This window comes from Mesocricetus auratus, unplaced genomic scaffold, assembly GCF_017639785.1.
Source record: "Mesocricetus auratus isolate SY011 unplaced genomic scaffold, BCM_Maur_2.0 Super-Scaffold_100015, whole genome shotgun sequence".
In the NCBI taxonomy this organism is placed as follows: domain Eukaryota; kingdom Metazoa; phylum Chordata; class Mammalia; order Rodentia; family Cricetidae; genus Mesocricetus; species Mesocricetus auratus.
The window spans coordinates 23,957,679-23,982,776 of NW_024429198.1; the positions used below are offsets into that span (position 1 = coordinate 23,957,679).

The 25,098-nt window shown below is 39.5% G+C and overlaps 1 protein-coding gene across 5 annotated transcripts in view; it reads left to right on the forward strand.

Moving 5' to 3' along the window:
- The window catches only part of Ctnnd2 (catenin delta 2), an 814,201-nt gene that overhangs the window by 488,469 nt on the left and 300,634 nt on the right, over nt 1–25,098 (forward strand). For all 5 annotated transcript variants that reach the window (XM_040757687.1, XM_040757684.1, XM_040757683.1 and 2 more), the window contains one exon: nt 2,654–2,909. In XM_040757687.1, coding sequence (XP_040613621.1) covers nt 2,654–2,909 — 256 coding nt within the window. The remainder of the gene's footprint in view (nt 1–2,653; nt 2,910–25,098) is intronic.

A 25,098-nucleotide genomic window follows, 5' to 3' on the forward strand; every position in this document is an offset into this window, starting at 1 on the left:
TCACCACTCCTTCCTTACACATCTAGGTTTTGTTGTAGCAGATTTTCACACCTTTGCACATTTTGAACCTTTTATCCAGCATTCTTCCCAAGTTTGGGTTCACTGGTCATCAGTGTTTTTCCCCAATGATTCCCTTTTCCACTTTAATTTGGTGTCCTTAGTCTGATTTGGAGGCAGTCATTTCATTCATCTTAACTCTCCTAGCATTAGTTAATAAACATTATTTTAAAGATGTAGGTGTGTGATATATGAGTGCGTATGTACATGTTCATGTGTGTGCAGGAGGAACATGTGTTTGGTATGTGAGAAGGTGCATGTATGGTATGGAAAACAAGTTTCTGTGCCATTCTCTGAGACACGTTCTAGAGCTCACAGATTAGACTGGCTGGCCAGGGCAGCCCAGGGAGCCTTTGTCTACAGTCCCAGCATGAGGATGGCAAGCACCACCTCCTTGTCCAGTTTTGTATCATGGGTGCTGGGGATTGAACTCAGATTCTCCTACATTCACAGCTATCATTTTACCAACTGATCTTTAGGTTTTAATAGTATTTCTTGGTCTCTACTATTTATGCCTTCTTGTGTGAATCACCAGGTTTAACAGCAAATACATTTGTAGAGAAGAATTTATTTTTGCCTGTAAACAATTTTCAGCAAGAATAAACACTGATGCTTGGTTTCCTGGGTGAAGAATGTTCTTCTATGAAAATGAGGCAGTGTACTAAGTTTCTCCTTTTGCCCTTCAATTTTTTTGACTGCTAAACAGAACTGTTGAGAGAAATGACATTTTATTTGTGTCTGTTTTCTTATCCAGATTTTTAAACTACTCTGACTGTAGTAAAAAAGTGTATCCTTCATGTTATTTAATATTTTTATTATATTTATTTCTTTATGGACCCTGAAAGGGGGCACCTGCAACACTTGCAGCCAAATACAAAAAGAAATGCTTATATAGAAGAGGATCTCCAATCTTAGAAAATATAGACACTTTTTCTTAGAGGGATTTTTCATAAATATATCAATGGTTTCCATCCTGTCATTTAGCCATTTATCCTAATTTTTGCTCATCATACAATAAATGTGATGATGTATTGTTTATGACCTAATGAAGTCACTGGAGATAAGGATGCAAAGCTAGCCATAGCAGGAAAAGCTGGGAAGAGGTGGTACACACCTTTAATCCAGGACTCAGGAAACAGAGACAGTATTGAAAGTTACTTGGAAGAGTAATAATCTGAACTCATAGGTTCAAATTCTGACCTCATCAGGGAAGTCTCTCCTCCAGGGTTCTATCAGCATTTATTGTTTTGAAGGAATTCCTTACATGCTCTTAGCATCATTTCCTTGATGTGCCATAATTATCTTTGTGTTGCATTTGTTATATGGCACTTATGATAAAAAATATGCACTAGGAAATAATTCCTGGGAACTCAAAATTGTGCTGTGTGATTTGGAATTGGAATCTAATTCCATATAGCACACATGGGATATAGCTTCCGATATGTAGACATTTCTGTAATTCAGCATCTGCAATGCTCTAAGATGTCACAAAACAAATGTCCTCACAGTGATCGTTGCTGGAACAGAAAATAACTAGTCAACTCCCACTCATAAGAAAGACATGTTATTTCCATTTTACATGTCAATTTGACATTAGATGTGAATATTTTTGAAAGACAGATTAAAAACAGTGGCCTGGTGTTGTCTAAAAAGACCTCAGGAAAGAAATAAAAAATGAGATTCAGCTGGGAAACAGTGAAACTGATTTTAGTAACTTGTGTGAAATGTTCTTCTCAGAGTAACCTAGACATGTTGGAAAGGTGGGGAGACTTTGGGGAAGGCCATGTCAACTCCTTACTCTCTGCCTTGCTATTGGGATGGCTTTTTCCTTCCCCCACATGTCTCCTGTCTCCCGAATGCATTTGTTCCTGTGAAAGTCTAACTGAGAGGGAGACCCATGAAATCTTTAGGGGTTTACTTTAGAGAAAAGAGAACAGCCCATCATGAGATGCTGTGATACTAATTAAGAATATTTGAGCCCTGCTCGATCCAATCCACATCCATCCCCAGGCATACACTCTCCCTTCCCCTTCCTCTAATCTGAAAAATGACTTAGCTGCTAAGTGTATTACAAACTCAGTAAAGTTAGTGTAATGTTAATCCCAGCTCAACACGAATGCTCTCAACCAGGACAAAGAAATAAAAATTAAAAAAAAAAACCTAATTGCCTATGCTTCCTTTTAAAATTTTCTCCTCTGAGATTTATTTTAACCAGTGCTGGAGTTCAAACCCAGGGCCTTCTGTACACGGAACAGGCACTCAGCCAGAGCCATGCCCCAGCCCAGGTTTTAGTATTGAAAAAATGTTCACATGTTGGATGCCTGTGCCTTCCCTTTGATGTTGGTTAGTAATGAACTCCCATCGGGTATACTCTCTCCCAGTATTTTCGGCTTTCTTCTGAAGCAGCATGTGAATTGTCATTTGAGTAGATAGCATTGACTGTGTTGGGTCAACTGTGACAGATTAATTTTGTTCTATTTTTTCGAACCCCTATTTTTTTTAATGTGTGTAATGTTCCCCCCCTGCCTAGACCTGGTTAACCGTTTCTGTGAGCAGGTCCTCAGTTTTTTACTTTGTCCCTACTTTCCTGTCCTAGCCCCATCTTCCCCCGGTGTCGACTCCGTCCCCTTGCAGCGCACAGGCAGCCAGCATGGGCCACAGAATGCCGCCGCAGCCACCTTCCAGAGGGCCAGCTACGCTGCTGGCCCAGCCTCCAACTACGCAGACCCCTACCGACAGCTGCAGTATTGTCCCTCCGTTGACTCTCCGTACAGCAAATCTGGCCCTGCCCTCCCACCCGAAGGCACCTTGGCCAGGTCCCCATCCATTGACAGCATTCAGAAAGACCCCAGGTGGGTAAAACCATATTTATTTACTCTGAGATGTTTAAAGAGGTTTTTATAACCCAGTCTCCTCTTGGCGCTCTCTGGGACGTCATCGCCTTCGCCTTCTTGTTATTGGCTGAGAATGAAAATACTGGCTTTTCTTGAGTTTTACAGGTTTTATTTGTTTGTTTGATACGAAATATGGACTCATAGGATGGTCCCCCAATATCTCCTGTGGGTCAACACCCAGAAGTAAAACATAAAGAACAACTTTGGGTGCTTATGGGTGTAGCCATCTGATTTGATCTGGAGGGGTCCTCTGTGAAGTAGGAGCAGAGGCAGGAACTGGGCAAAGGTCTCACCTTCAATGCCATTGCCATCCTCTGTCTTTCTTTTTATTAGAATATAAAGATCACCCCCTAAATAGTCTCAAATTTGAAAAGTCAGAGATTAGTTATCAGGAATGATAAGAACTTGGCTGAGGATTGTTGGAGAAATGATTCGGTAAGGGGAAATGATTCGGTGAGGTGAAATGATTCAGTAAGGAGAAATGATTCGGTGAGGTGCATTTCACCTTCTCGTTTCTAGCAGCAGCAGGGGTTCGCATGATGCTCTCCACCTCTGGAGTCAGGACTGGCTCCCTGTGGATTTATGTAGATGCAGTCCCATGTTTGCATACATACTGATGATTATGCTCAAACATACATATATACATAGGCATATACATATACATATACACAGACATATATGTAACCTACACCTGGGAACACTCTAGATAGGCCAAGATGCCAGTATTTCTTTAAGGCCAGGCTTGAGTATGACGATAAATTTGAAATTCATCCCCAGGCATTTCCCTGACAGAGCACACAGCTTCTTATGTACTCTATTGAGAATTTGCATGGTTTCCCTTATAAAAAGAAATTGCTTCTTCAGACATGAAAGGCAAATGGAATCATTTCATGGCATGCTTTGAGATAGCTGCCTCAATACAAATGAAACCCACATGGAGGGACCTTGCTAAGTGCTGTGTTTGGTACAGTCTGCATTGTAAAGTTGAATTGTATTAAAGGCTCAGTTCCACCTGCAGGAGATTGACAGTATAGCTCATCCACAGGGCTCTGCCCTGGTCTCTGGGTTTTCATGCTTTCACAGCAGTCACAATTCTTGGACTGAATCCTGCCCTTCATTTTTAAAGCACGCAGGGTTAGGACCTTCTCCAGAAAGTATTTTTATCACTCTTTATTTGGAAATGTTTTATTCTTAACAACAAAGTAAAACTATATGGAAATGAAACTTTGGTGAGAGTAGAAGAGATGATCTTGTAGAAAGCTGTATTGACAGACTTGACATTGTTTGACTTTGACATTGTTTGTTCAACTTAAGGATATACACATGTGTTATATTGGATATTATGTATTCTAGTCCTCCTTCTGCTGCTGTAATAAAACACTGACCAGAAAGGGCTTGTAGGGGAAAGGGCTAATTTGCTTCCAGCCATAATACATCACTGGGGGAGTCAAGGCAGGAACCCAAGGAGGAGCTTGAAGTAGAAACCATGAAGAATGTTGATTCCTGGCTCTCTCCTTCTCAGGCTAGAGCTTGGCTAGCTTCATTACACAGCACAGAGCCACCTGCCTACCTGCCTAGGGATGGTACCACCTGAAGTGGGATAGGCCCTCCTGCATCAATTAATCTGGATAATACCCAACATACATACCCACAGTTAAATCTGGTAAAGACAGTTGCTCACCTGAGTCCCTTTATTCACTATACTTTCAGTTAAAGCAGGTGTTGCTCTACAGGCATGGCTGTCTCCTAACGCACTCTGTATTCCAAGTTAGCCTCAACCCTGTGGTCCTCCTGCCTCAGCTTTCCGAGTACAGAGATTATAGGGATCTGCTACCTCATGAGAATAAGATTCTATCTGCAATATAAAGGCTTTAAATGTTCACATTAAGGAATCTGTCTTACTAAGAAACTAAATTTATATTTCTGGATGCAGTCTAGTGTCTGTGTTTTATATTGTTATTAAAGGAACTTTATTTTATTAAATGGGTTATCCTTCATTTTCTAGATTGCTGTCACCTTCATAGGTTACTTTCTTTCTGTGTGTTGTCAAAGCTTTTTTACCATTTCAAGTTATGGATTATGTTACCTGTATTTATTGAGTGCCTACTATATTCCAAAGAGAAAAAAACGGCAGTAATAGATGGTAGAAAGAGTAAGGGAATATTGGCCGCTAATCTTAATTATGTGTTAAATTTATAGACAAATAAGCGCTATGTGGATTACAAGTTCACATTTTTTTTAAAGAACACTAGATTCTGGTCTTAAGTATGTGTGTAAATTCTGAAAATTCTAGCATGCTAAACACGGATGTACAGACAAAAAAATAGGGAATCATGGCTAGGACCAGAAAAGATTGTTTCGTCTTAATAAAAGACAAATAAACCCAGTAATATTTGGAATGAAGAATAAAATACAGTAATGCCTTTTTGCAGGGCTTCTTTAAAACTCTTATTATTATTGTCATGGATTCAAAAACCATGTGACTTCAATTCTAAAGTATTAACTTTTAAAAGACATTTTCTATTTCTTTCAAGTGATAATTTTTGGTTGTTTCTAGGTGCATACAAGAAGTAAGTGTGGTAGAACAAAGATATCTAATTTTTAGGGCTCAAGAGTATTTGCTTTGTCATTAGAAGCTGTTGACGGGAACCCTTTGAGCCTCTTGACTCTTTTCATGCTTCTATACTTAGTATTCATTAGACTAGAAGGAATGTCCAGTTTGCTGTTTACAGCCCAGTGAGCTATAAAGACAACTACAGGAGCTGTCCAACACACAAGCCCACAAACCTACTGGTGATATTGCGAGATAATTTTGTGATTTTTTTTTTTTGGTTTTGATGTGCTAGTGTGAGTTGCTTTGTTCCTTTGGAATCTTGTGTGGCTCTTTCAGAGGTGTTGACAGTAAGTTCTGGGCAGCTGTGTAGCAGCGGGGAGAATGAGGAAATGGTTTAAGAGGCTCTAGTATATCACAGCAATCGTGAGATATGTGGTTTCTGTTACAGTTATGCAGTTTTTCCAGTATGTGCCACTTCCTTTTTCAATAAAGACTTTTAGAGTATCATTCAGTTAGACGTTTATAAGCAAATATTGACTTTTAACATAAGAATTTGAAGTTAAGGGAATCTTATTCACTGTCTGTACTGAAGCCCCAGAGACTAGCTATTACTTTTGAGTTACTCTCAGCCTTCGGGTAAGGAAAGACTGTTCTCAAGGGCTTGGAATTTGGATAACAGTGGGCTCGGTCACACAGCTTCAGGGAAAATGTTGGTGTTTTATGCTTCTAACTCTTTTAGACTCTACCAAATGTACAGAAATCCAAAGAAATGGTGACATCCAGCTTCCTTTGTAAAGTCAGGAATCCTAGGGGAAATGGATATTTTACACATATAAAATTAACTTCACAGCTACATATGCTGAAGGTTCTTTTTTTAACATAATTAGGTACTATTTTCTGTAATATGTGAACCTCATGACTATGGGGAATGACTGATATATACTTTATGTATGATATCAAATATTGAATTGTTTCTATGTATATGTTAAATATGCATGTTTATATATGCCTATGTACAAGTTAAATATATGTGTAAGTCAGAATTATTTAGTATAAAAGTTAAATAATGAAACAACTAGAAACATAAGTAAAGACAGACGTTTCAGTGTCTCATGGAAGGCATTGTAAGTGTTCTCATGCATAAAAGAGTAGAGGTTATGTTTACAACTTTTGTGTCATGTTGAACAAATCAGGACAGTTGTTACAACTTTTAGTAGATTTGGTTAATCCCTTCTTTCAGGCTGTTGAAACTGATGCACACTGTTTCAAAGAAAAATTTCAAATGCGCTCAAAGACCTCTCTCTCTCTCTCTCTCTCTCTCTCTTCTTCTTCTTCTTCTTCTTCTTCTTCTTCTTCTTCTTCTCTCTCTCTCTCTGTCTCCCTCTCTCTCTCTCTCTCTCTCTCTCTCTCTCTCTGTGTGTGTGTGTGTTGTGTGTGCATGCATGCATATAAAATGTTGGTGCACATATGTGGAGATGTACATGCCACTGTTCACTCAGTGGTCGGAGGAGGACACTAGGTGTACTGCTGTGTCGTTTCCACCTCACACCCCTGAGATAGGGTCTTGAATTGAAGCTGGATCTAGGCTGATGGCCAGAAATTACCAGCAGTCCTTCTGTGTCTACCCCCATAGATAGGCCTGAATGTATAGACATTTATAGTCCACATGTGACTTCCATGTAGGTTTTGGAAATTTGAATACAGCTCCTCAGCTTGTGCAGCAAGTCTTCTTATTAGCCCAACTGAAAAGAATGCCAAAAAAAATCACATTTACAAATGCAGTTTGCAGTAACTTTTAAACGACATTGGGCCCAAGTCAGCAATTGTGTTTTCAATTGCTGCTAGTGTATACCTATTCCTTGGACTTCTTTTAAGTTAACAAAAAAATCCTGATAAATAATATAGAAATAGACACTTTTAGGGAAATATATATTTATGATGACTATACTTATTCTATATTTTATATATTATACTTACTGTATTCAAAACATCATAATTATCTCACTAAATAATATTGGTTATTGGAAATGAACGTCTTCAAATGTTTTTCTCATTGTTCATTAATGTGTATCACACACATAGTATATATTAAATGAACCTTCAGGAAAAAAGTAGTTTTATAATGCTAGGAAGGTAAATTAAAAATGTTTTTCAAATCTTAATGCTTAAACTATATTACTTTGTAATTTAGATTATTATCTAGCTTAAGTCACATTGCTGGGTTACTTGCAAAGTGTGTATAACATTCCTATAGTCTACTTCTCTTGTGCTATTAATCTCTGCAGATCCTAATATTCATTTCCAACACCAAGTTATCACTTACCTAACTGGACCTTCCAAATTTGAAAATCATTATTCATTTTAGTGAGTAGGAGCCACCCTATCCCTTCTCTTCCCAACCTAGTCCTTCCAGCTGGCTACTCAAATTGAAGCATTTTACAGAGTTGTTGTATAATAAGCCAGACCCAATGATATTGATGATACTTTAAATTGTTGTTATTTTGTAGTTTTAATTCTGGAGAGTTCTCATTTAGTCCAGGTTACCCTCAAGCCTGATATATAGTTAGGATGAGCTTGAGCTTCTCATTATCCTGCCTCTGCTACTCCAGTACTGACATTACAGGAGGCCACCGCCATGCTGTTTTAAGAAATGCAGAGAGTCAACCCCAGAGCTTCACCTGAGTAGATCAACACTCTACCAGTGGAACTGCATCTCCAGCTCTCCACATGTTGTATGTATTGTTGTATGTATGTATGTATATATGTATGTATGTAGTGTGTGTGTATGTTTGCATTTGTATGTTGAAACAAAGTCCATACCTTTCATAGGTTTGTTCTCTGGTCTTGTCTCTTATCTTTGAGACTACAAGAGAATATGCTGGTACTCACTTCAAAAAATAGTTACTTCTCCCTCCCCTACCCACAATAGCCATTCCCTCTGTCCCTTGTCAAGCTGCCACTGGCCTCTCACTGTCCTGTCTGGCACCCTACCTCACCATTATTTATAGAAATGATGTCACGATTACCTTGGACCACCTACATTTATTGTGGTTTTTAGCTTTGGCTAAATGACAGTGATGTTCATAAGTGACAGTCATGACAATTAAAATTAATTAAAATTATGGGTCATGTTTAGTGTTTATATCCATTATTCAAGGTGATCATTGATCATTCCAAGATGCGTATGGCATAACTCCCTCTTTAATTACCAGTTAACACTCATGTTAAAAAATATTCTTGGTCATGACTGCCTGTCTTTCATCATCCTTAATCATGTAATGCCATATATTTTTCATATCATGCTTCCATATAAACCTGCTGTGATATCATATCAGTAATGGCTCTTTATTGTACTTATAAGAAATGTGATTATTTATCCTCCAAGTGGTCTGAGAACAGGACTGAAAAGGCTTGAAGCTTCAGACTTCTGACTTGTATTCATTTGAAATGCCTCTGCTATTGGATGTGACCATTGGATTTATCATCTTCTTCCAACTGTGCATGTGATGAGTTTTCATAATACTATAAGTAATGTGGGGGAACTTCTTAACTGTTTGGAGTCAAGAGAAAGATGTTGTGCTCCTGGGACAGGACATAAGTAGATAGAGCTGGCTTTAGGTAAAAACATGGAGGGAGAGCTCCAAAATGAAAATTCATTATCATCTGCCTTGTTATTCCATCACAAGTGATGATGTGAAATCCCTGTTGCCTACCATGTACAACCAATACTGATATGTGACTTGATGTCATATGTCACTTTTGTTTACCATCTTGCATTGAACAATTAATTGCCCTCAAAAATGGAGCACTCAAAATATTTGTTGTTGCCAGACAGCTGGTACCTGACTGTCAGTTGTTAACCAGTGACAATTAATTTCCATTGCCTCTTGAAAAGTTTTGTAGAAAATTGAGGTCATTAATTTAGAGATTCTGACATTGGCAGAAAGAAGATTAGCATTTCAAAGTCAGAATAACAATACATTTTAGCATAAAGTTCCATTGAGCATGGCATTTTATAATTTGGCAAGTCCAGAAACTGAAAATCTTCCATCTACTGGAGATCATCGAGAACCACTTGAATGGGATTGCTGCACTAAGTGTATTATCAGATAGTAAATGTGTTAGGAAGACAAAAAAGAGAAGGAGGGGAAAATAGTGAGAAAGGGCATTAGGTATAGCTGTGGGACACAATTACATAAATGAAACATGTTGACAGGTAAGAGAGAAGAATATCCATGTATCTTTGTTCTATTACTTTCTCAATTTTCTAAGACATTTCTGCATTTCCTTTGTTCTTTTGTTATGTCTCTTCTTTAAACTTTCATGTTGGAGCTTGTCACCTGAGCCACTAACTTGGAGGTGCCTTAGAGACAGGGCACGATACTGATGAATTTCACACTATGATAATTGTGTCATTTGCAAGAAATCCTGAAGTATAGGCCTCAATCTGCCCCATGCAGTTGCAGTGTGCTGAAGGGTGCTGTGTTAGAGGTGGGTCTCCTGACTTTCAAAGTTAGCTCAGTGAGTCACAGTGTTTTTGACTCCATATATCAGTTTTTATTAAGTGTTATGGGTACCAACAGAAAGTGACCACTCCTTTACCTTGCATAGAAGCATCCCAATCACTTAACACATGGGGGAGAGAGACATGAAATAACTTTGAATGTAGGACAGGTGTTTCAATGGAATAAAAGTAGACTTATGAGGGAAAAATTCCAAAGTTGGTTAAAGAGAGATGTTTGGAAACCTCTGACTTAAAAGTCACAATGAGGGAGCAATCATTTCTTGAGCAAGTGAATAATATAAAAATTAGTTTAAGACACATATTTTCCACTCCTGTGAGTGTGAAAAAAGGAGCCTTGGCCTTTTGTTTGCTTTACCTACATAGACTGTTTTGAGTATTCTTAAAGAATAAGTGAGTAGAAGTAGAGAAGTTCTTCTGAATATATTTATGCTCTACCTAAAAGTGATAATAACTACTTTTAATCCTTTCTAAAAAAAGTTTACCAATATCTACTACACCATATAAAATTAATAGTTATAAAGTTTGAGGTGACAAGCATCCAACATGACTCCTAGCAGTACTGCCTTCTTTGATTTATATCTTGTGTCATGCTTGTCCATGTTGGATTTGAGTGGTCCTATGTGCACAGCAGAATAATGCAGAGGGAAAATTGTGGGTTAGGAAGACAGAAAGCAAGTCAGAATTCTAGGGACATGAAAACAGTGCTGCGAGCCAAGTTTGAAGGTACACTTCCCTCTGTCAGTTGGGTTTGAATCTTCCAGCTTAGCTCTCAGAAGTGGTGGAACAGAGATGATCATCCCTGTTGCTCCTTGTCCCGGGTTGCTGTGCAAAGACACCATGAGATAATAACTAACATGGTTGCTGATTTCAGCCACTGAATTGTAGGGTGAGTTGTTAAACTGAACCTGAGTGATCTCAACAAACTATTAACCTTTCTTATAAGTGTCTCCTCTGAAGTCTTTAGCCTTTTGCTTATTAAAAGGGGAATAAGCTGTCAATAAGTTGGCAAAACTGGCATGTTCACCAACACATGAATGGATAAACAAAATACACAGTATGCACACAATATTAATACTGATATGAAATGCAGTGTAGATGTGTTATAACATGGATGAACCTTGGGGACATTCTTAGTGAAATAAGCCAAGTATAGGATGACTGATTGTTCTCTCATGAGGCAGTAAGAGTATCAAATTCACAGAGCTCTAAAGTAGAAGAGTGACTACTAGAAGGTGTGGGAGAATGAGTAGTTGATGCTTAATGACTATCAACTTTATGTTTAGGATGAGGATTTACTAGAATTTTATTGTGAAGGGATTTTCACTGAGTTTGTGAATGGGTTTAATAGCACTAGCTTTGAAATACCTAGAATGGTACAATCTCTGAATGTTTTATAGCAACAAAAATGTAATCAAGGGCTCTGGTAGGGCACATCTCAACCAGTAAAGTTCTCATGGTACAACCATGAGAACCTGAGCTCTTATCACCAAAGCCTCTGTATAAATCTGAATGTGATGGAATTTCCTGGCACTGGGAAGGCAGATGGGGCTTGCTGCTGACCAACCAGGCTAGCTGAATTTGTGAGTTCCAGGTTCAGCGAGAGACTCAATCTCAAAAGAAAACAAAAATTGAGATATGCAATAAGAGAAATGGTTCAGTGGTTAAGAGTGCTCACAGCTCTTCCTGATGCTCCAAGCTCAGTTTCTGGCACTCACATCCAATCCCCTTTAACTTTAGTTCTAGGAAATCTAATATCCATTAGTGTACATGGTCACTTGCACTCAGATGGTGCACAGAAAGTCATATAGTTATACAAATACACACACACACACACGATTTTTTAAAACAAGAAGTAGAACAATTGAGGTAGATACCTAATGTTGACCTCTTGCCTCTACACATGCCCCCATACCTGAACACATATGTATGCAACATACACACAGAATAATAGCCAGGAAAATGCTGTTCAGGTACCGCATTATTACAGATAGAAGCCTACACAGAAGCAGGATAAGGAAACCATGGAGAGAGAGAATGAATGAGTCATAATTGTGGATCCTGACTATGACTATTTTCCAAGCTGTGCCTTCCACTACCTTATAGGAAATGGTAAAAGTCACTTCTGTGGAGGTCACCACAGCATTTTTGCTTTGTACTACTCCTCAAATGGACTACTGAATTCTATAAATATATCATAAAAATAAATTGCCTAATTATAATAACTATAATACCATGTTAAAGAATGAATGTAAAGTAGCTTTTTAAATGAGATGCCATATTATTCTACAGAACAGAAACATTTATTCAAACAACTTGAGAATTAGCATCTTTATGGTGATCAATTTTAGATATTTTATTCTTTTACTCAGCAAATATCCATTGAGAAAACTGTCAGGCACTGTTTTGGATACTGTAAAACATTTTCATCAGGTAAATGAGGTGAAATAGTGACTAGGAAATAAATAGAAAATAGACACACTTAAAATCATATAAGCTTTAAATTGAATGTAAATGAAAACTTAGCTTTTACATTTATATTTAAAATTACCCTTAGTAACTACTTATGCCAACCACCACATAATTCTGTATAATAACTTCAGTCCTTTTCATACTGCCTATTTGCTTCAGAGCCAAAGTTCTATCTCGTAATTTCTGCCTAAGTTGAGTTTCCCTCACCCCACAAACAAGGCCCCAAATCCCCAAGCGTTCAACCAACAGCAAGGAATCCAATAGAAAAGCATCCTGTTCTCCCAAGAGAACTCTCCCAAGGACTCTCCTCCCTCTCTCTTCACAAAGATGCTGCTGTGTTTCAAGCCAGGTCTGCATATATTAGAAAATTACTCTCTACGGTAAATGCAGTTGACAACAGCAAGGTACTTCTGACATTGAAGGATGAAATTTTATAATGGCTGGACATCTTTAGATAAGATGGCATGTTTCTGCCAGGGCCTCATAATGTGCTCTTTGTCCTCTGTTTTGAGGATGACTAAAACATTAACAGATTTAAATTTGCCATAAATCAGATTGAAAATAACAGAAAATGGCAGCGCTAATATTGTAAATGGAGCTTTAGTAGTGCAAACACTGTGTCTCCAAAGCAATGTATAAATACCTTTGTGGATATACCTACACAAATATCCACAGACACTTAAACATATTCAGATATGTATATATAACATATAACACACACACACACACACACACACACACACACACACACACACCACACACACTGGACCTCCCTCTGTAGCTTTAAAGCTAACCATAACTCCAAGTCAAGACAGCAAATCGTCACAAGAATGCATCCTCACTCCTCAACAGCAATGCAGATGCAGTTTTATTACTGACATCATTGGTTTACTAAAACTGGAGGTGAACTGAGCAGTGTAGAAGAATCTCTTCTGCACCCAGGCCTGGGCAGTGCATCTGCCATTCTGGCCCATGCTCCAGCCTGAAGCGCCTGTGTGTAATATGCGGCATTAGCTCATTCTGCACAGTGAACACTTACAAGTTGCAGCGAATGAAAATGCACTGTGGCAAGCTCAGTCAATAGGAGCTTATTGTAAGTTTCCAGAGAGGTATGAAAGAGACAGGAAATGGGCTCAACGGCCTCAGCCATGAGGGCCTCATTGGAAACCAGTTCACAGACATGGGTACAATAGAAGCATTTGGAGCCTGGGCAGGAACTCAAGAATGGCACTGTGGGTGGAATGAGCCTGCTCCGGGTCTTACTGAAGTCTGCGGTGAGAGGCCAAAGCCCCTCTGCCCCTTCTCTGCCACCTTGCTATGCACTCCCACTCGACTCCTTGTCTTGGCTCTGCTCACCAGGGCTATTATGGCAAAGATCAGCCTCTGTGTTAGGCCTCCACTCTTTCCTCTATGTGCAGAACTCTCCAACTCCTTGGAGTCCACCTTGCTCAGGAGAGGTGTTTAGGACTCGGTACCATCCTCCAAATTCCTGTGATGAAGTCTTGACTCCTAGACTCACAATATGTAAAAACTATATCCAAAGAAATATTTAAAGAAACTATATACAAAGAATATAAAAAATATCCACGAGGGTGGATAAGGTAAACTGAGAGCTCTGTGCTAAGACCCTGATCCCATAGGACTGGTGAGAAAGACTGTGTCCACACAGTGGGAATCCAGCCATGTGGAAATTGAGGAGAGAGGCCTCAGAAGAAGGAAAATGGGCTAGCACCTTGACCTCCAGCCTCCAGAGATGTGAAAAAATGAACAAGAAGGAAAATGGGCTAGCACCTTGACCTCCAGCCTCCAGAGATGTGAGAAAATGAACAAGAAGGAAAATGGGTTAGCACCTTGACCTCCAGCCTCCAGAGATGTGAGAAAATAAGCATTATGTTGCAAATGATGTGTAGTCTGTAGTATTTTGTTGCCACACCCGTAGCAGGGCTTTGCACCTTTAGTGAGCAGCCATGGAAGTGCCAACTAGACACCAGTTGTTCAGAGATTATGTCATCTTCCAGAAGCTTAGAGAATTAAGTTGCCCCTGGGCCATGTGAATCCCAAAGCTGTGATGGATCTTGTAGGAATCTACAGAGCTGTGTCCTCGGTTGAGTGGAGCTGTGACTGTGACTGTGACAGCTTCTTCGAGAAGGCCAAAGGCAGGCTGGTCTAGCTGACCCAACATTTTGTTCATTGAGATACACCTTTTCTGACATAATGTGGCATAGACTTAGAGGTTCGATGTGCAGGCCAAATTAGAGCCGTTTATCAACTCTAAAAACTTTGAAGATTAATATATAGGTTCTGTAAAATGAGATTTGAAAATGGAGAGTTCTATACTTTTCCATGTATCACTCACCCCCTCTCTCTAGTGTGTGTGTGTGTGTGTGTGTGTGTAAATAGTCCCGATACATGTTACATGCCCAGTTACAGAAGTGAACTTTAAATTAATTTCTGTAAATTAATCATCATTTCATCACTTCAGATTGGAAATCACTGAAAAACTATTCACTCCACCATATTTTGAATTTTGCACTAAAGCAAATTTTACTTAAACAAAAGCTCTACAGCAAGAAAACTTACTAGCATATAGAGGTAGAGGATTGCTCTACAAAGCATAGGCCTGAGCCTGGGTGCTGGTGGAAATTTAGAATCATAGATCCTACTCCCTGCCTCTGATGCCACAATCTGAATCTCAACTACACCAAAAATTTGAGCTGTGCATGTGGAAGTCGGAGTCACTGCTTCTATCAAAAACACCTCTCAACCACCACACCCAGTTTATTGCAGAAGCCAGGAATCAAACACTGGCATTAAGATGTCACTCTGATTGGACCTTGTTAAATGTGCCTGGTATTATATTGCAATGTTATGGCAGAATAAAGTATAAGGATCATTTTATTTTTATAGACTTAGGTTGTTTCTTATTTGATGAAATGTCTGAATTTGAGAACACGGGTGTTTCATGCAGTTGATATCATTATCAACAAAATGTAAACTCACCATTTAAAATGTCAGAGTATACATTTTAACGCATATATTATCTACTAAAAATTGTGTTTTCTTGGCTTTCAAAGGTTTTCTATGTCCCATCCCCCTCCAGAAAATCCTTCAAATGTCTCTATTTTCTCCTATTGAACCTTTCTTGGCTTGATGCAGGAGCTTTGAACTCTTCATCCCAGAATTACTTATACTTGTTATTTCGATAAGGCTTTGTTCCACTCCCTGGCCTCCTGTCATGCCCTTGCTCTCCATCAGTCCCAGTGTAATGCTACACCCAGGTTCCTCTGATTGCATCTAAATAGGAGTATCTCTCTCACTCTGAGATCCCTGTCTGGACATGGACACTTCCTGCATGATCATTCTTCACAATCTGCATGGAGCATTGTGTCTGTCTCCCACCACCAGGTAGATGGTCCTCAGGAAATTCAGTTGTGTATATCTCATCAGCATGGAAAAACATTCAAGTCTAATGTCTACAGCCAAGTGTACTGCATTGCAGCCTAAAATTCCCTGTTAGAATTGCAGAAACCCATATCTACTCCCAGACCCACAGACATGTATCTGCAAGAGCATTCAATACCGATTTGTTTTACATTAAAGCTTAAGAAGCTTTGATTGAAAAAATCAGTAAAGCCAAGCCTTTTTCCTTCTGAATTGTCAATGGAAGGTAGCACCCTTTTATATACCTTATTATGGTGGTAAGCACCTTTGATTTGGGGGCTCAACTCTTAGGGACCAAAAATGAGGGGCAAATAGCTGATTTTAACCTTTGTAAGGGAGGAGAAAAATGTAGATACACCTAGAAGGGAGCCACTATGCTGGCTGTGTTGCTAGACTAGATGTTTTCAGAGATTACCCATAGGAGATACAACCCTTGAGTTGTAGATTAACAGCACTCAGGGTGAGGTAGTGTATTTGAGAGCAGGGAGGCTCATCTTATTCTATATCTAGCTCAGAGTCTGCATTTCTCCAAAGGCCCCTTCCAAGTTGCCTTCACAGTTTTCTATTCATCCTCTTCATAAATAGTGAGCAATACCTCCCACCTCCAAAACTCACTATGTATTTACCTGCATAGCATTTCAGAAAACATACATGTATAGCAAACCAAAAGAGGACAACTAACCTGTCTCATTAAAAAACATTCATGCATGGAAATAAAACCATCTCAACAAAAGTTTTCCTTTCAATAAAATTGTACTGTTTTGTTTCATAATTAAACATGAAAATTTTTTGACTTAATACATACTTTTGTTCCACTGTGTACTATTGGCCATGACAATCACTTCATTCAAAAATTGATAATTAGATCTTTAATGTCAGAAGAAATGAATTACATGTGTATATTTATGGGTGCCCATATTCCAATGAATTATAACGGTGCTCTAGGCTCTCAATCATTTCAAAGGGATAAAGCATGGAGGTTCCTTTAACATGTGGGAATGCATCGTGATCTATATTTTATTGGGTCAAATTCTGACTCTTTCATTAGGTGTATAAAGGAAAATAAAACCTCTGAAGGCTTCCATTAGGCATCACCTTTGAGCTAGTTTCTCAGAAATAAGAAAGGAAACAGTCTCAGCTCTTCTCAAACCCCAGTTCAGGCAAAAAGGGGTCAGTCCTTCAGCTACAGACTTTGATTTCCATTTAAGTCTTTTACTCTTTAGAAAAACAGAATAATGTGTTGGGTTGAAAGCTGGAAAAAAATGAAACTTGGCCTTCAGTTTTTTGAGAAATCAGTACCCATTCCCTACCAGGTCTCAGAAATAAACCATTTTAGCCTCAAAACAAATGGTTTCTTTCAATTAACACACAACAAATGAAGATGTCTGGAGTGCCTTTAAAACAATGGCCAACTATACACTTTCCCATCCCAGACTCTTCATGTTCTTTGGCACACTGTCCAAGCAATGGCACACTGCCCTCAGATGGAGAAGACTTGTGTGTTTCATCTTTTCAAGAAAGCCAGAATTCTCCTCTGCCAGTAACCTGAGATGCCCTGGCCTTGTTAGGTATCCTAACCATCTAGTGTCCCATTATTTTTTGCTAAAGTGAAGAAGCCAATCAGATCTACTCCCCAGATTCTCTGTACAGGCAGAAACTAGGCTTTCTGGCAGTTATTGCAGCTAATGGGGAAAGTTCCTTTGGTGATTTTTAAAACGACTGGGCCTGCCTGTGATCACTCACTCAGATAGTCACTTTAAGGTTTGCCATGCTGTTCCAGTGTTAACAACTGGGGAGTAGTACCCTAGACAGCTAGGAATGTGTCCTATTGTGTGATGGTATGGTGATAGGGCATGTGGTCTCTATCATTGTTGTCTGCCCTATTGGTGTTTGTCATGTAAACTCAGGAAAGGGTACCAGAACCTGTATGAAATCCCCTCATACCCAGCAGCAAGTCCAAACATGCCATGTCCTAAAGACAACCCAGACTATGGTCAGAACACATCTAAAACTGGAGATCAGTATCTCAAACATTTGGCATCTATTTCATGATAGTCTACCTGTCACCTGATGTCTGCAGTTATGCCATTTAGATTTGCCAGTTATCCATCTAGGAGTCATCTCCTAGTGACCAAACTATGAAATGCTTTTTCTCTTGGACTGAACACACCTTAAAATCATAGCGCTCATTCCTATACTCCTACAGCCAGACACTAACTGCATTGTGGTGATGCTCCCCTTTCCTCTCTGGCTTTAGGATAGTTCCCTGGGCTGGGATTAGAGGCTTGCTCATAAGTATTTTCTGCCAAAATAGAATACCGGTACTTCTGTGAACATTATCTTGACCTGCAGTGAAGATTCTGTCCTATGCCATGCATGCTTTGACTCTCCTGCTTGTAATGAAACAGTTGCTGTCTTAAAGCATGTAAAATAAAAATGGTTTTCATGGTAAATGTATTCAAAAACCACACAAAACATGTAAGTCCACAAAAGACTGAAACAACCAAACAACTTAGGGTAGGTTGGCTGCTTTCCAGATACAGGTGTGATGTCTAATGGGGCCCTTGTGTGGGAAAGTACCTTTGGTCACTCATCATTTTGGAGGTACTGCACACATGCTTATGTTATTGTGCAATAATGCCTTCTCTACATCAACAGAGGTTGAGGCAGTCAATAAGGTTATATCCCATTTAAATTACCAAGATGGACAGTCTGTATCTACACAAGAAACTTTGTGGTGCCTCTGGGAAAAGGACGTATCAGCAGTTTGCATCCTGACTGCTTAATGTGAGAGTGACAGGCACTGTGAGAAGAATAGTGTGGAAGGAAAATGGGCAGACTTCCTAGAGCAAAGGTGCTAAACTGAAATGCAAAGGTGTAATGGGTCACAGGGATAACTGTGGGGGGCGAAATACTAGCAGTAGTGAAAGGTCTCAATGGAACATGAATTCAAAATCAAATGTGTAATGAACCCAAGTTCTGCCAGTGATTGGCCATGTTGTATATTGTGACTTCACCAAAGCCTTGGTCCTAAACACTACAAACACCTTGCACTGAGCAAGACCTCAGACCCCTCCACACCAACAGATGCTACCTGAAACACACCAGTCAGATATAATTGTTCTATGTCATTACAAAGTTTGCTGCTATCATAGAAACATGATGGTTTAATGTTATGATGGCATAAAGACTTTCACCATTTTCCTATCATTTTGTAGAATGTTTAAAAATGTGTTTTGAATTGCTGATTTAACTTCCATTAAAATTAAATGGATTTTGGCTTGAAATAAGGACAGTATTTCTAACTATTTAAAATTACCCTAAACATATTTCTGTCATTTACACTAAGTATTTGTGTGAAATGCTATTCTCAGCATTGATAATTATAAAATCAAAGTGTCAATCAACTGAAAAATGTTGAAGATACACACCATCCATCTACATCCTGTAGTGTCAAATATTCAGCCAAGATTTTGTTATTTACAGAAAAAAAGAGCATCTATCTAATTAGTATGCAAATTGCTCCATTACTATATTATATAAGTTATAAACTACATGTAAACTATATGTATATCAAATAATTACTTCAAAAGAAATGTCTATGATTTGTTATCAGTAAATATTGGATTTCTCTCTCTTTACTCCAAGTCATAGAAAAATTTTCTCTGATGAAGGGTATCCACTAGAAAAAAGAAGAAAAAAACCTAAGAAGCCCTGTTCTAGAGCAGACTGCATGAGATAGTTTGAAGATAAGCAGCCCCTACACTAGACTCAGGCCAACTTTCCCACAAAGTGAAAGTACTGTAGTGTACGGAAGCATCAAGTACCCAGCATGGAAGACACAGCTATGGAGGGAACATACTCTGTAGAGGCATCTTTCAACTTGTGATGTGAGATGTCTCTCATGTTTGTCTTATTGGCTGATGAATGAAACACTGGCCAATAGCAGTAGAGGCAGGAAGATAGGCAGGACTAGGATATGAGGAGAATTCTGGGAAAGGTATGCAGAGAGAGATCACAGGGAGACACAATGTAGCTCCAAAAGGAATAACAGGTCCAGGCATTCTCCAGTAAGCCAAGACCATGTGGAAATACATAGATTAATAGAAATGGGTTAATAATTAAGACAGAGCTAGCCAATAAGAAGTCCTATCAATCGACCAACAGTTTATAAATTAATATAGCATCTCTGTGTGTTCATTCGGGGGTGAAGCAGCCTGAACCAGACAGGACAAGAAACTCCAGCAACAAAATTAGCAACGTCCTGATGAATCTGGACCTTGTGAGGCAGTGTAAACTGATGTCTTTATCATACTTCCAATCAAGGCCCCAAAGGGTAGGAAATGGGGTTGAACTTCATGACGTCCATATCTTCCCCAGGATCAGAGACAAGAGGGCTGTGTGTCAGCCAACCACCATATTCACAATTTCTAAGAAAAAAATACAAGGAATCTCATCTGTCTACACATGAACACATTCTGTATAGTTAGTTCTGTCATCTCTTTCAAGTACAACTGTCTGCTGGTACATGCTCCCTGTCTTCCTCTATTAACTCCAGCACTTTGCTTTTCCTGAGTTTCTCACAGCTTACATCGTTTCAAGATGATGATGTGTGCCAATAAGATCAAAATTTAGGATGACTTTGCAATAATAATAGTAATAATGGACTGGACTCGAACATATGATCCTCCTGCCTCCTCCTTCATCAAATCCTACTGGCATTTGCCACCACAGCCAGGAATAATAGTAACAGTGGGTGCAGGTAAGAGAGAAAGTTGTTCTTGTTTCTCTGGCTTGGTGACTGCAGTTTGAACCTTTAAACTCTGTCCAGTTTCCAATATGATCTAGGAGATATATGGAGCTATAACTAGGGTTCTTCCACATGCAGCCTTACTTTGACACAATGACTTTTGTTATTGATTCATCTATAGGTGACAAAAATGAAAAATAATATTCAGTATAATAGCATATAATTTTGTTTTGTAAGTTTTTCCTGTTGTTTATAAAATACTATTTTATATTAGTTTTTCTGATAGCTGAAACTGTTTTGATTCTGTGTCTATTGGTAGCAGGTCAATTTCCAGTTTGGTTATATGTTCCATGATATTGGAAAGGAGATAAAGCTTGGAATGCATTGATGAGGTCTACATGTATTCAAGGAAAAGGGGAATGGGAGGTATAAGCTTTGAATTTATAGAAAACAAAATTTGTTCTATAAAATTGAAAATGTCTTCATGCTTATCAAATGAAAGAACAGATTATATGAGTCAATGTTAAGTTCTGTTAGCCCATTCTTGGGAATTGGTCTCACTTTAATAATGCTGAATATTAAACAGTTCTTGTTTTCAGAGTAGCTCTAACACGCTTTTTCCTTTTCAGTTGCTCAGCTGATTAAATGCTTAGTATTCTGCCCCATTCCCTCACCCACAGAGCTTTTTTGAAAACCATGACATACTTTCTTGTTTGTCTGAGGGTACCAATATTTAGATAAACAAAAATCCTAATAGAAAAGGCAAAATTGAATCGACTGTTCTTCTGTGCGTGAAAATGAAAGGTATTAATCCCCAAGGAACAGTACCATTTCTGCCAAAATCTGTCAATTGAATCTACAGAAACTAAAAGAAAATACATTTTACTCTTGGTTCATGTTGGTCTTACCACTTAGTCCATGCCAGCTAAGTGCATTTTAGTAAGTCCTATAACCAGTAAGCTCAGGTAATGACACCCTATAGAATAGTCAGGAACCCAAGGCTTCATTGCAAGTCAAATCCAATTAGTATTCTGAAGTATCGGGTCCATGAGGGGGACTGTGCCATTTCCATTTGAGGCCAAAGAAGCATCACTAAAAGCTTTGTGGAAATTCAGAGTATGTTATCCGTTGCTGAGTCAGATGTGGCATAGCAGAGCATTATGAATGTATGAAAAATCCAATGCAATTCTGGATTTATTCTGTGCTTTGTCACACTTAAAACTTACCAGACAGCCTGTCAAGTCTATATGCATAGTACATAGGTGGTCACAAAGTAGCCAAGGAAAGGCATGTCTTAACAGAAACCTGAATAAGAGATGAGTAAAATCCAACAGAGACTGAGGGATAGGGCCCTAAAAGGAACACAAAATGCAAAGGCCTGAGAACTGCAGCAAGGAGGTCTGTGAGTCTGGAAATACTAATCTGGGGAAATGGGACAGGAAATGTGGAGATTTGTGCTAGGCACAGTTGTGGGACGATACTGTTAAGACTGGATATGTGACAAGTCAGATAGAGAAGGATTCATCATCTTTACAAATGTAGATATTAAATTTTAAAAGATCACTGGGGCTTTGAGGACTGAATGGGAGTAGACGTTATGCCGTAGACCTAGACAGTAAGCAAGGGGTCCAAGCATGGAGTTAGGAGGATGAATGGTTATCAGAAGTCTACACATTGGGAATGTACTCAAGGTGGGATCCACAGAGTCCTGAAATGAATTTAACTTGGAGTTCTCAGAACAACAGGACTAGGATAGCCACAGTACTGATGCCCTGAACAGCCTGGAAGAACCTTGTTTCTCAAGATGAGGCACTGCAGACAACACCCACTTTAGGTGGCTGAATGGTAAGGTTGAGGCTTGTCCATTTCTATCCAAGTACAGATGTGAGACCAGAGCTCAGGGCACAGACAGGGCCAGAAGGCAGACCTTGACATCCTATGGGTCACATACTGGCTTAAGCTTTTTTTCCATATTATAGCAGTTTGATGATTCCTAATAAGGTAAGCACTATTCTTATCCTCGGGTGACACTTGAGCAAATCCCCTCAAAGCTGGAAAATAGCTTTGAGCAGAGCAAAATTTGGCAGAGAAAGCTGCAATGGTGCCAGCAGTGAAGGAAGGATGCAATCGAAGAGGTTGCGCAAGCCTGGAAAGCAGGAAAGAAAGCAGGTAGGGAAAGGACAATCCTGGGTCAGCTGCCACTGTGCCATCTTGTACAAAGGTTGATAATGAACCGCCGGAGTCTGCAGCTTTAGATCTGCCATCTGGGGCAGTAAAATCTCGGTTTGCTGGACTTCAGAATATGAAGGGGGAAGAAATAAAGTCATCAAGTGTAGGGAAGTTTAGAATCCAGAAGTGTGCCTTCAGGGAGATGAGCAGCTGCCTTGGTTCAAATCTGTTCGTCTCAATTCCAGCTGCTGTAACTTTGATCGGGTTGCCTAACCTCTCTGTGCTCCAGTTGTTCATAACTAGTATGATGATAATAAACCCTACGCCTTGCTATCAGTCATAGACTTGTATTGATATGTGCAAACTGCACAAAATGATGCCTGACATTGTGTGGTTATTTATCATTATCAATACAGCATTATTATCATGGGCAACTCTGGTTATTTTCCTAAAGATGGGTGCAGGCATTGTGATTAAGTACACACACACACACACACACACACACACACACACACACACACGCACACACACACATGCACACACACACACAGAGATGGGGTAGGGGAGTTCTTTCCAGTAACAGATTTGCTAACATGTTGTTAGCTGCTGGAAGGCAGACAAATACAGTGTGTGGTGAAGGTAGGTAGTAGGGTAATTATGAGAATTATGGTGTTTAGCAGGAAAAAAGGATTAAGTGGTATCAAAAGAAAATGGGGTGATTCCATCTATTTTAACAATAATAAAAAGGCCTGAGGAAATTGGAATAGGCTCAGTCAGGCAGAAGGATCTGAAGGGTGTCACTGTCTGTTTTCTCACAAGTGTCTGAGTAGAGAACAAGGAGAGATCTGGAATCTAGAGTCTGAGGAGGCTCTGTGGAATCAATGTCTTGAGTGTAATAGGGTATGTGGCCTGGAATGGTAGGGTTGCAGATAGGGTTGAGAGGTAAGTAGTGGTGAATGAAAATGGACCTAGCATAATGGTTTTATGTTGGCCTTGGCCATAGCAAACCAGACCCCACAGTCTAGATGATAGGGCACTACCAGGAGGATGTGAACAGTCAGGATCCAGAGCTTGACTGTATCTGACTCTGAGCCCAGGCAGGGTGATAGCCAGGACCTGAAGAGTGACAGATAGTACACAGGTCTGTGTCATCAACACACTGAAGAATTCTTTTGTGTTAATAGAGAAAGAGCTGGACCCTTTTGAGTTCTCACAGTGGGAACAGTAAACTCAGAGTTCTACCCAACAGGGACTTTCCTGAGCATCGCTGAGGCCCCCCCACCCCCTAAGTGTCTCACATATGCTCCTTACCAGACAGACAACACTTGATCAAACTCCTAAGTCGAGGGCTCTCCAGTTCCAACAGGGGCTTTGAAACAACTCTATTTAGCACTGCGTTAGGGATCTTAGATTCTTCAAACATCTGAGGAAAGGGCCTCTTCACATTTCCATCCTGACATAGATAGATCCTCAAGTAATGTGGATAGGAAATGCAGTATCCAAAAGCGTGTTGATGTAAAGATGGTTAAAAATGTACTTATAATCATCACAAAATGTACTTTAAGTGGAGAAAAGTTCCATACAGAACTCTATAAAGGGTAATTTAGAGTTTACAGGTTTTCTTATTTAGGGTTACTGTTGCTGTGATGAAAAACCATGACCAAAACAACTTGGGAAGGAAAGGGGTTATTTCATTCACAGTTCATCATCAAAATCAGTGCGGGTAGGAACTCAGGCAGGGCAGAATCCTGGAGTCAGGAGCTGATGCACAGGCCATGGAGGGGAGCTGTTTACTGGCTTGCTCACCTTGGGTTGACTAACCTGCTTTCTTATAAAACTCAGGACCACCACACCAAAGCCGATACTACCCACAATGGGCTGGGCCCTACCCCATCAGTCACTAATTAGGAAAATGCCATAAAAGGCCTGCCTAATACCCAATCTTTTATAAATAAATAAACAGATAAATAATAAATACATTTGTTTCATATCCAGGCTGAAGTTTTTGCCCCTTCTCTAAGTCCCTCCTCCCACCCCCTCACTCCTCACTCCCCAATCTACTCCTCTTTCTGCTTCTGCTCAGGAAAGGGCAGGTCTCCTGTGGACATCAACAAAACATGGCATATCAAGTTGCAGTAAGACTAAGCACCTACCGTGTATTAAGGCTGGGCAAGGCAATCCACTATGAGGAGTAGGGCCCCAAAAGCCAGCAAAAGAGTCAGAAACAGCCTCTGGTCCC